Source organism: Tursiops truncatus, chromosome 1, assembly GCF_011762595.2.
Source record: "Tursiops truncatus isolate mTurTru1 chromosome 1, mTurTru1.mat.Y, whole genome shotgun sequence".
Lineage (NCBI taxonomy): Eukaryota > Metazoa > Chordata > Mammalia > Artiodactyla > Delphinidae > Tursiops > Tursiops truncatus.
This window is the reverse complement of record NC_047034.1, coordinates 139,867,402-139,879,507: the sequence shown is the minus strand read 5'-3', so window position 1 is coordinate 139,879,507 and position 12,106 is coordinate 139,867,402. Positions and strand designations below refer to the sequence as shown.

General features: G+C 38.9%; 1 protein-coding gene across 5 annotated transcripts in view; it reads left to right on the top strand.

The window, feature by feature from the left end:
• The window catches only part of SCP2 (sterol carrier protein 2), a 163,789-nt gene that overhangs the window by 33,432 nt on the left and 118,251 nt on the right, over positions 1-12,106 (top strand). For all 5 annotated transcript variants that reach the window (XM_073789698.1, XM_033866520.2, XM_073789693.1 and 2 more), the window contains one exon: positions 2,810-2,936. In XM_073789698.1, coding sequence (XP_073645799.1) covers positions 2,810-2,936 — 127 coding nt within the window. The remainder of the gene's footprint in view (positions 1-2,809; positions 2,937-12,106) is intronic.

Genomic DNA, 12,106 nt, shown 5'->3' with positions numbered 1-12,106 from the left:
TGGCCTCTCCTGTTGCGGAGCACAGGCTCCTGACGCGCAGGCTCAGCGGCCATGGCTCACGGGCCTAGCTGCCCCGCGGCATGTGGGATCTTCCCGGACCGGGGCACGAACCCGTGTCCCCTGCATCGGCAGGCGGACTCTCAACCACTGCACCACCAGGGAAGCCCTATCACTGTTTTTTGTTTGTTTGTTTGTTTCATGGTATGCGGGCCTCTCACTGTTGTGGCCTCTCCTGTTGTGGAGCACAGGCTCTAGACACGGAGGCCCAGCGGCCATGGCTCACGGGCCCAGCCACTCCACGGCATGTGGGATCCTCCCGGACCAGGGCACGAACCCGTGACCCCTGCATTGGCAGGCGGACTCTCAACCACTGCACCACCAGGGAAGCCCTATCTATCACTGGTTTTGAACAATTTTATTATGACGTACCTTGGTGTAGTTTTATCGTGTTTCTTGTGCTTGGGGTTTGTTGAGGTTCTTGGATATATGAGTTATAGTTTTTATCAGGTTTGAAAATTTTTCATCCATTATGCCTTAAAATATTTTTTTTCTGACTTTTGTCTCTCTCCATTTTCTCTGTTTCTGGGACTCCAATTACATATCTACTAAACTTCTTGGTGGTTGTTCCATAATTCACTGATTTTGTTCATTTTTTTCTAGATTTTTTCCTCCATATTTTAATTTGCTACTTCTCCAAGTTTACCAATCTATGCTGCATTGTCTAATCTGCTGTTAATTCCACTGAATTTACTTTTCATTTCAGACAATGTGTATTTTATCTCTAAAAGTTTCACGTGGGTCATTTTTTTCTATCTTCCCTATTTTTCTTTGTCATGTTCATGCTTTCTTCTACCTTCTTGAACAGATGGAGTATATTATAGTAACTGTTTTAATGTTCCCATCTAATTCTATCAGCTATATCATTTCTATTGATTGATTAATCCACTCTTTACAAGTTGTACTTTTCTGTTTCATTGCATGCCTTATAACTTGTGATTGAATGCTAGACATTTTAAATTTTACTTTGTTGGGTGTTGAATTTTTATGTTCTGTTAACTACTTAGGGGTTTGTTCTGGGGTAGGTGTTTTTTAGAAGTGGTTTGATACTTTTGAGACTTGCTTTTAAGCTTCATTAGGTAGAATCAGAACAGCCTTTATTATTCTAAGACTAAACTGACACTGTTACTCAAGCAGTAACCTCAGGATTCCATTGATGCCCCATATGTTAGGAGAATAAGAACTATTCCTGTCCCTGTGGGAACATTGGGAATTATTCTGCCTGCTCCTTTCCAGTGATTCTTTCCCTGGTCTCAGTAGTTTCCTCATATTCATGTGTTGATTAGAGTCATTGAAAACTCAAGAGGAACTCTCTTCAGATCTTCAGCTCTCGCTGTGTCTCTCTCTCTCTCTCTCTCTCTCTCTCTCTCTCTCTCTCTCTCTCGTCTCTCCATTACTCTTCTCTGTGAGTTCTTTCAGAGATCACTATACTAAGCTTTATGTTGTCCATTGTCTGAAAACAGTTGCTTTGTATATTTTGTCCAGGTTTTTAGTTGCTTAAGACAGAAGGGTAAATCTGGTTTCTATAGTGCATCATGACGAGAAGCAGAAGTTGTATATCATTGTTTTCATTCACATTCCTTTTTAACTTAGGTATGAACATTTTCTGTATTTTTTTAAATGTTCTTTTTTAGATTTCTTTTGACAGAAAAAAATTTACATCTATGGAAATCCAAACACATAATTATATATACTTATTTTTAAGATTTTTGTGTTCACAGATTCCACAGATCCCATTTATCAGCTCATTTTGTCTTACTCCTTTGGATTGTCAAGTTACTTATCATATCTAACTAAATAATTTTCCTCTTGTAAGCCTATTTTTTCTTAATCTTAGTTTTTTCATAGCATTCCCTTTAGAACCCCTTTGTGCACCAAAAAAATCTTGATTTATTTCATTTAACAATTATTTATGGAATGTTTACTATGTAACAGGCCGTATGCTAGGCATTGGATACACATACAGAAGTATGTGAAGCAGAGTTCCTGCCCTCAGTGTGTTCATAGTCTAGTAGGTAAACTGGTAAGAAACAGTTAGCTTTCCCTTTGTAGAATGTTTGCAGTAGGAACTGTGTTTTTCTATTCTAGAACCATGGAAACAGAGGTGATTGCACTCTGAGTATCACTTTATCCTAACCCTAATTCACTCTTTTTCTCAAATACCCAAGCCTGCTCCTGCCTTTGGGTCTTTATTCTTGCTGTTCCTTCTGCCTTGAATGCTCCTCTCCCAAAGGTGTCCAAATGACTTGCTCCTACTCCTTCACATCCCTGCTCAAATGTCATTTTGTCAATGTGACCTCCCTTGACTATTTTCTATAAAGTAGCACTTCCCACTTTCAATCTTTATCCCTATACTTGAATTTATTCATTATAGCATTACTATTTACATTTTAATTAATTTTCATCCCCATTACTTTCTGTCCCCTCCTCCCTCAAATGTAAATGCCAGATGAGCAGGGACTTTATCTGTTTTGTTCACTGTTTTATCCCCAGCACCTTGAGTAGTTATTTGCACATATGGATTCTTTATACATGTTTCTTGAAAGAATTAATACCTCTTTGGTCACTTGATTATTTTTCCTTCCCATGTTTCCCTGCAAAGCGTTTTCTGACTGATTTTATTCACATTGTCCATTTTTGGCTTACTCTACACTTCAAATAAGTAAATGTCTTAGTAACGCTGTAATAGTTAAAAGAGACACCTATCATCATGTCAAGTACTTATTCAATTTTGTGTTTTCCCCTCTCTTAGTTTTCAAACAGGACCAATCCAATTGATAAGCATCTCGAAGTCCTGATCAACAAGTACGGATTGTCAGCCCACCCAGTTGCTTCTCAGATGTTTGGGTTTGCTGGAAAAGAGCACATGGAAAAATATGGTATGTTAAAAAACTTCAAGTCTTATTGGTAGTTACATACATGTGTGAGAAACAATAGGTATTTCTTAAGAAACTGTGGGGGATGCCAAGATGTATAAAATATGAAATGGTTTTTCAATTAAGTTGAAGAAATAGTCTGTATAGAATTCAGTTTTCTAAAAGTATTTATACATAGGACATCATATGAGAAGTACCTAGACTGCTCCAAAACAAGACATTGAAATAGGAAAAATCATCACATAAATCTTGTCTCCTTTAATCATAGACTATAAGTTGAGGCTCATTGGTTCTGAATATGGTAATGAGACTTAAAGCTAGCTCTTGGTAATAGATTTATGTAGCCAAATTTTATTCTCAGTATTTGAATCCATCAGGAATCCATCATCATCTGTCAATCCATAGTGTTTTACGAGATTTAAATTTCATAGTTGATTTTTATTTTGTAGGTAAACATCCTAGCTTTTTGACTGATGATCAGTGATCGGCCTGCCTTAGCCAGTTAGATAAAGCATGGGATAGTGCAGATAGAGTTTTTGATTTTGTTTTTGTTTTTATTGTATGACCCTGAACCAGTGCCTTGTTGTGTACTGTGAGATAAGAAAGAAAATAGTTGTGCTTGAAAGTTCAGCGTTACTATTCTTTGCAGGAAATATATCCCAGGTTTGATAGTCAAGATCAAGTAATCAGAAAGGAAAGAAATCTTCAAGGAAGAATGGTAGGATGGTATAGAGGAGCACTGCCAGTTTGGGGCCATGGAAATTTTCTTTCTTGTAGCTATTCTTACCATTTTAAACTCAGTCCATTCCAATCTGGCTTCCCTCCTTTCTCAAGGCTACCACTGATCACTACGTTGCCATATCAAGTAAATACTTTTCAGTCCTATTTTAATAGACCTCAGCACCATTAGTCCCTTTTGATCACTTCTTTCTTAAAACATTCTCTTCTCTTGGCCTCTGTGACATCTCGTTCTTCTGGTTTTTCTTACCTCTTTGGCTATTCCTTGTCCATTTCCTTTTTAATTTTTTTGAATGATTTTTAAAAAATTTATTTATTTATTTATATTTTTTATGTTTGGCTGTGTTGGGTCTTCGTTGCTTCGCATGGGCTTTCTCTAGTTGCGGCGAACGGGGGCTACTCTTTGTTGTGGTGCAGGGGCTTCTCATTGTGGTGGCTTCTTTTGTTGAGGAACATGGGTTCTAGGTGCATGGGCTTCAGTAGTTGTGGCTCATGGGCTCTAGAGCGCAGGCTCAGTAGCTGTGGCGCACAGGCTTATTTGCTCCGTGGCATGTGGGATCTTCCCAGACCAGGGCTGGAACCTGTGTCTCCTGCATTGGCAGGTGGATTCTTAACCACTGCACCACCAGGGAAGTCCCTCCATTTCCTTTTTTTTTTTTTTTTTTTTTTTTGCTGTACGCGGGCCTCTCACTGTTGTGGCCTCCCCCGTTGCGGAGCACAGGCTCCGGACGCGCAGGCTCAGCGGCCATGGCTCACGGGCCCAGCCGCTCCGCGGCATGTGGGATCTTCCCGGACCGGGGCACGAACCCGTGTCCCCTGCATCGGCAGGCGGACTCTCAACCACTGCGCCACCAGGGAAGCCCCCTCCATTTCCTTTTGAATTAAATAATTCATTTAAAATATTGAGCTATTATTATATTTCAGGCACTATTCTAGGCACTGGAATATAGCAGTATATCAGTTAGCTATTGCTGTGTAATAAACCACTCCAAAACTCAGCAATTTTAAACAATGATTATTTATTATTATAGCTTACACGTTTGTAGATTGACTGGGAATCAGATGATCTAAGTCATGCTCAGCTCTTTTTGTCTGGGTTGATCATATGACTGTAGGTTGGTTGGAGGCTCTGTTTTAGTACTGCTTGGCTGGGTCATATGTCGCTCATTTTCCTCTTGGGACCGGAGGGCCAGCTCTGGGATGTCCTTTTCATGGTCACCGCAGAAGCACAAGAGAATAATCTGCAACATGCAAGGCCTTTTGAGACTTGACCAAAGCAAGTCACATGGCAAACTTGGAATCAAGGGATAGGGTAATATACTCTACTTCTTTTGTGGTAGGAAACTTCAAAGTCAGACCATAAAGGATATTCAGGAGGGAAAAAGAATTAGGGACATCAGTGCATTCATTCACAAGCAACAAATAAGCAAATGAAATGTGAGGGTTTTGCTTTAATTTCTAGTCGAGGAGAGACAGTAGCATATGAAAAAAACTACGATAATTTCAAACAATTATTAGTCCTGTGAAGAAAATAAAACAAGGTAAGGCACTTGTGGGAGAGGGAGGCAAACTTAGGATAGTCAGTGATGCACTCTATACTTGTATATCCAGTTGGCATCTTTGCTTGTGTATGTAACAGATGTCTCAAATTTCACATGTTCAGATGCAAACTCTTCATTCTGTTCCCCCATATCTTAAATTTGCTCCTTCTCTACTTTTCCTCATCTCAGGAAGTGGCATTTCCATCCATTCAGATGTTCAAAGCAAAAACATGAGTCATCTTTGACACTTCTCCCTGCTCTTCCCCTACTCCAGTCCATCACTATGTCCTATCAGTTCTACCTTCAAACTCCAAATTATGTTTTTTTTCCCCCAGTTTCTTTTACTATTGCAGCTCTTATCCCAGACCATAATTTTTCAAACTTTGATCTGTGACCTGCTAGGAAATTAAAGATTCAAAGTAATGATTGAACCCAGCATTTAAAAAAAATATGACATTTGTTGTTGTTGTGTATTATAACTCAAGTCAGAGAAATGCACACAGCATAAATACACAGCTTCATGAAACAAGCTCATAACTGTGACCTAAATTACCTCCCAGGTCAAAAATAGAATGCTAACACTTAAGAATCCTCTCTGTAGATAATTTTTATCTTAAGAACTTTGTGGGTCTCCTGTGAATCTTGTTTGGTCACGCCATCAGTCAACAAGCTACGCCTGCAAATCTCTCTGGGCTCAGTGCCCTTCTGCCTTGGGTCCTTTCTGAGATGGCTGAGGGGCAGCGTTCTTAAGCTTCCTAGCAACGCTTTGATTGAGAGGATTTGTGAGGCACAGGTTTTTTCTCTTTAGAGGGCTTTTTTTTCTCTCTGAACAACATTCTGAGGCATCACCTTTGATCTTTCTGAGGTCTTAACAAAAGATTTGTCACAATATGGGCTTCATTTTTGGACCATGTTTTCCTGGCAATGCCCTGGATTTGATCTTTGCTCAAAGACTATTTCTTTTTTTTAACATCTGTATTGGAGTATAATTGCTTTACAATGTTGTGTTACTTTCTGCTTTATAACAAAGGGAATCAGCTATACATCTACCTATATCCCCATATCCCCTCCCTCTTGTGTCTCCCTCCCACCCTCCCTGTCCCACCCCTCTAGGTGGTCACAAAGCACCGAGCTGATCTCCCTGTGCTATGCAGCTGCTTCCTGCTAGCTATCTATTTTACGTTTGGTAGTGTATATATGTCCATGCCACTCTCTCACTTCGTCCCAGCTTACCCTTCCCCCTCCCCGAATCCTCAAGTCCATTCTCTAGTAAGTCTGCGTCTTCATTCCCGTCAAAGACTATTTCTTAATTTTAGCATCTTTTACCACTTTGAAAGGCTGAGAATTTTCAAAACTATCAAGTCCTGAATCCTTTTTGTTTAATAGTTCTTTCTGCAATATAGCATTATAGAATTTTACTGTAAGCAGCCAGAAGAAACCATGTGGCAGTTTCTATATTTTGCTTATTAACTAGTTTCTACATAACTGCAAGTATAGCATTACTGTAATCTCTGCTTCTATTTTAACAGGGCTCTCCTTTCCTCCAGTTTTCAGTAAGATTTTGTCCTTTCACAAACTCTCACCTGCAGCATCCCCTCAAAGGACTTTGAGGCTACTACTAATGGTTTCTTCAACGCACTTTACGCTTTTGCTAGCAATTGTTCCAAACTTTGGAACTAGAATGGTTCCAAAGCCATTCACATATCTTATATTTTTGTTCAGTGTAACTCCATTTCCACTATATTAGTTTGCTTGGGCTGACATAGCAAATACTATAGACTGGGTGGCTCAAAGAACATAAATTTATTTCTCATTGTTCTAGAGGCTGGTAAGTCTAAAATCAAGACGTACGATAGGTTTTATACTGATACTGGTTTTATACTGATGCACGATAGGTTTTATAGGTTTTTTCTTGGGTTATAGGTGACTGCCATCTCACTGTGTATTCACATGACCTCTTCTTTTATGTGGGTGCAGAGAGAGAGGGAGAGAGAAGCATCTTTGTCTTCCACTATTTGTAAGGATTCTTATAAGGACACTAATCCTATCAGGAGGCACTCACCCTCATGACCTCATCTACCATAATTACCTCCCAAAAGACCCATCTCCAAAAACCATCACATTGAGTGTTAGGAATTCAATAAATGAATTTTCTTTTTTTATATAAATTTATTTATCTTTGGTTGCATTAGGTCTTCATTGCTGAGTGTGGGCTTTCTCTAGTTGCAGTGAGCGGGGGCTACTCTTCATTGTGGTGCATGGACTTCTCATTGCTGTGGCTTCTCTTGTTGTGGAGCGCGGGTTCTAGGCACATGGGCTTCAGTAGTTGTGGCTCACGGGCTCTAGAGTGCAGGCTCAGTAGTTGTGGTGCACGGGCTTAGTCGCTCTGCGGCATGTGGGATCTTCCTGGACCAGGGCTCGAACCCGTGTCCCCTGCATTGGCAGGTGGATTCTTAACCACTGCGCCACCAGGGAAGTCCAACAAATGAATTTTGAGGGGACACAATTCTGTCCATGGCATTCAGGTACCAAAATATGTATCAGTATTTTCTATTGCTTTGTTACGGTGAGACTCTCCTTTTAAAAATCATTTCTTGTTTTAATTCCTGTTGTCTAGTCTTCCTATGTGTAAGCTCACTGTCCTTTCAGTGTGTTCGGTAAGCCAAACTTATTTCCCTGCGCCCCAGTCTCATATTTTCTTTGGCTACAGTGCTCTTTATTCTTTCAAGGTCAACTCTTTTCATGCTTTAGGTCTTAAAAAATCTTATCTCATATCTCCAACACTTTACAAAAGTATTTCTGCTTGGATGTCTAATAGGCCTTTCAAATTTAACAGGTCTAAAACTGAGGTCCTAATTCTTTCTTGAACTTCCACCTTCCCCATCTGTTCCTCCAGAAGTTTGATAACTCCATCTCTTTAGGACCTTTGGCCAAAAAGCTTAGAGCCATTCTTGATTTTTCTTATACTCAACATTCAATATACCAGCAAACCCTTTTTTTTTTTTTTTTGCAGTTTATCAAGATACTCTTTTATTTTCCTTTTTTACCCCCCAGAAAACTTAGCACTGCACGGAGAACAAATTTAAGCAATGATCTTGCTAGAGATCATTGTGGAGCTCACTTTTTAAAACCCTATAAATTCCCCATCGGACAACAGGGATATTATTATTATTATTAATTCTTTTTTTTTTTTACATATTTATTAGAGTATAATTGCCCCACAACGGTGTGCCAGTTTCTGCTCTACAGCAAAGCGAATCAGCCACACACACACACACACACACACACACATGTTCCCATCTCTCCTCCCTCCCGCATCTCCCTCCCTCCCACCCTCCCTATCCTACCCCCCCAGGCGGTCACAAACCACCTAGCTGATTTCCCTGTGCTATGCAGCTGCTTCCCACTAGCTATCTGTTTTACGTTTGGTAGTGTATATATGTCCATGCCACTCTCTCGCTTTGTCACAGCTTACCCTTCCCCCTCCCCATGTCCTCAAGTCCATTCTCTAGTAGGTCTGTGTCTTTATTCCTGTCTTACCCCTAGGTTCTTCATGACTTTTTTTTTCTTAAATTCCATATATATATGTGTTAGCATACGGTATTTGTCTTTCTCTTTCTGACTTACTTCACTCTGTATGACAGACTGTAGGTCCATCCACCTCACTACAAATAACTCAATCTCGTTTCTTTTTATGGCTGAGTAATATTCCATTGTATATATGTGCCACACCTTCTTTATCCATTCATCCAATGATGGACACTTAGGTTGTTTCCATCTCCTGGTTATTGTAAATAGAGCTGCAATGAACATTTTGGTACATGACTCTTTTTGAATTATGGTTTTCTCAGGGTATATGCCCAGTAGAGGGATTGCTGGGTCATATGGTAGTTCTATTTTTAGTTTTTTAAGGAACCTCCATACTGTTCTCCATAGTGGCTGTACCAATTCACATTCCCACCAGCAGTGCAAGAGTGTTCCCTTTTCTCCACACCCTCTCCAGCATTTTTTGTTTCTAGATTTTTTGATGATGGCCATTCTGACTGGTGTGAGGTGATGCCTCATTGTAGTTTTGATTTGCATTTCTCTAATGATTAGTGATGTTGAGCATCCTTTCATGTTTTTGTTGGCAATCTGTATATCTTCTTTGGAGAAATGTCTATTTAGGTCTTCTGCCCATTTTTTGATTGGGTTGTTTGTTTTTTCATTATTGAGCTGCATGAGCTGCTTGTAAATTTTGGAGATTAATCCTTTGTCAGTTGCTTCATTTGCAAATATTTTCTCCCATTCTGAGGGTTGTCTTTTGGTCTTGTTTATGGGGTTTCCTTTACTGTGCAAAAGTTTTAAGTTTCATTAGGTCCTATTTGTTTATTTTTGTTTTTATTTCCATTTCTCTGGGAGGTGGGTCAAAAAGGATCTTGCTGTGATTTATGTCATACAGTGTTCTGCCTGTGTTTTCCTCTAAGATTTGATAGTTTCTGGCCTTACATTTAGGTCTTTAATCCATTTTGAGCTTATTTTTGTGTATGGTGATAGGGAGTGTTCTAATCTCATACTTTTACATATACCTGTCCAGTTTCCCCAGCACCACTTATTGAAGAGGCTGTCCTTTCTCCACTGTACATTCCTGCCTCCTTTATCAAAGATAAGGTGACCATATGTGCGTGGGTTTATCTCTGGGCTTTCTATCCTGTTCCATTGATCTATATTTCTGTTTTTGTGCCAGTACCATACTGTCTTGATTACTGTAGCTTTGTAGTATAGTCTGAAGTCAGGGAGCCTGATTCCTCCAGCTCTGTTTTTCTTTCTCAAGATTGCTTTGGCTCTTCGGGGTCTTTTGTGTTTCCATACAAATTGTGAAATGTTTTGTTCTAGTTCTGTGAAAAATGCCAGTGGTAGTTTGATAGGGATTGCATTGAATCTGTAGATTGCTTTGGGTAGTAGAGCCATTTTCACAATGTTGATTCTTCCAATCCAAGAACATGATATATCTCTCCATCTGTTTGTATCATCTTTAATTTCTTTCATCAGTGTCTTATAATTTTCTGCATACAGGTCTTTTGTCTCCTTAGGTAGGTTTATTCCTAGATATTTTATTCTTTTTGTTGCAATGGTAAATGAGAGTGTTTTCTTGATTTCACTTTCATGTTTTTCATCATTAGTGTATAGGAATGCCAGAAATTTCTGTGCATTAATTTTGTATCCTGCTACTTTACCAAATATTAGCTCTAGTAGTTTTCTGGTAGCATCTTTAGGATTCTCTATGTATAGATAGTATCATGTCATCTGCAAACAGTGACAGCTTTACTTCTTTTCCGATTTGGCCTCCTTTTATTTCCTTTTCTTCTCTCATTGCTGTGGCTAAAACTTCCAAAACTATGTTGAATAAGAGTGGTGAGAGTGGGCAACCTTGTCTTGTTCCTGATCTTAGTGGAAATGGTTTCAGTTTTTTACCATTGAGGATGATGTTGGTGGTAGGTTTGTCATATATGGCCTTTATTATGCTGAGGAAAGTTCCCTCTATGCCTACACTCTGCAGGGTTTTAATCATAAATGGGTGTTGAATTTTGTCAAAAGCTTTCTCTGCATCTATTGAGATGATCGTATGGTTTTTCTCCGTCAATTTGTTAATATGGCTTATCACGTTGATTGATTTGTGTATATTGAAGAATCCTTGCATTCCTGGAATAAACCCCACTTGAACATGGTGTATGATCCTTTTAATGTGCTGTTGGATTCTGTTTGCTAGTATTTTGTTGAGGACTTTTGCATCTATGTTCATCAGTGATAATGGCCTGTAGTTTTCTTTCTTTGTGACATCCTTGTTTGGTTTTGGTATCAGGGTAATTGTGGCCTCGTAGAATGAGTTTGGGAGTGTTCCTCCCTATGCTATATTTTGGAAGAGTTTGAGAAGGATAGGTGTTAGCTCTTCTCTTAATGTTTGATAGAATTCGCCTGTGAAGCCATCTGGTCCTGGGCTTTTGTTTGTTGGAAGATTTTTAATCATAGTTTCAATTTCAGTGCTTGTGATTGGTCTGTTCATATTTTCTATTTCTTCCTGATTCAGTCTTGGCAGGTTGTGCATTTCTAAGAATTTGTCCATTTCTTCCAGGTTGTCCATTTTATTGGCATAGAGTTGCTTGTAGTAATCTCTCATGATCTTTTGTATTTCTGCAGTGTCAGTTGTTACTTCTCCTTTTTCATTTCTAATTCTATTGATTGAGTCTTCTCCCTTTTTTTCTTGATGAGTCTGGCTAATGGTTTATCAATTTTGTTTATCTTCTCAAAGAGCCAGCTTTTAGTTTTATTGATCTTTGCTATCGTTTCCTTCATTTCGTTTATTTCTGATCTGATCTTTATGATTTCCTTCCTTCTGCTAACTTTGGTTTTTTTTGTTCTTCTTTCTCTAATTGCTTTAGGTGCAAGGTTAGGTTGTTTATTAGAGATGTTTCCTGTTTCTTAAGGTAGGATTGTATTGCTATAAACTTCCCTCTTAGAACTGCTTTTGCTGCATCTCATAGGTTTTGGGTCATCGTGTCTCCATTGTCATTTGTTTCTAGGTATTTTTTGATTTCCTCTTTGATTTCTTCAGTGATCACTTCGTTATTAAGTAGTGTATTATTTAGCCTCCATGTGTTTGTATTTTTTACAGATCTTTTCCTGAAATTGATATCTAGTCTCATAGCGTTGTGGTCGGAAAAGATACTTGATACAATTTCAATTTTCTTAAACTTATCAAGGCTTGATTTGTGACCCAAGATATGATCTATCCTGGAGAATATTCCATGAGCACTTGAGAAAAATGTGTATTCTGTAGTTTTTGGATGGAATGTCCTATAAATATCAATTAAGTCCATCTTGTTTAATGTATCATTTAAAGCTTGCATTTCATTA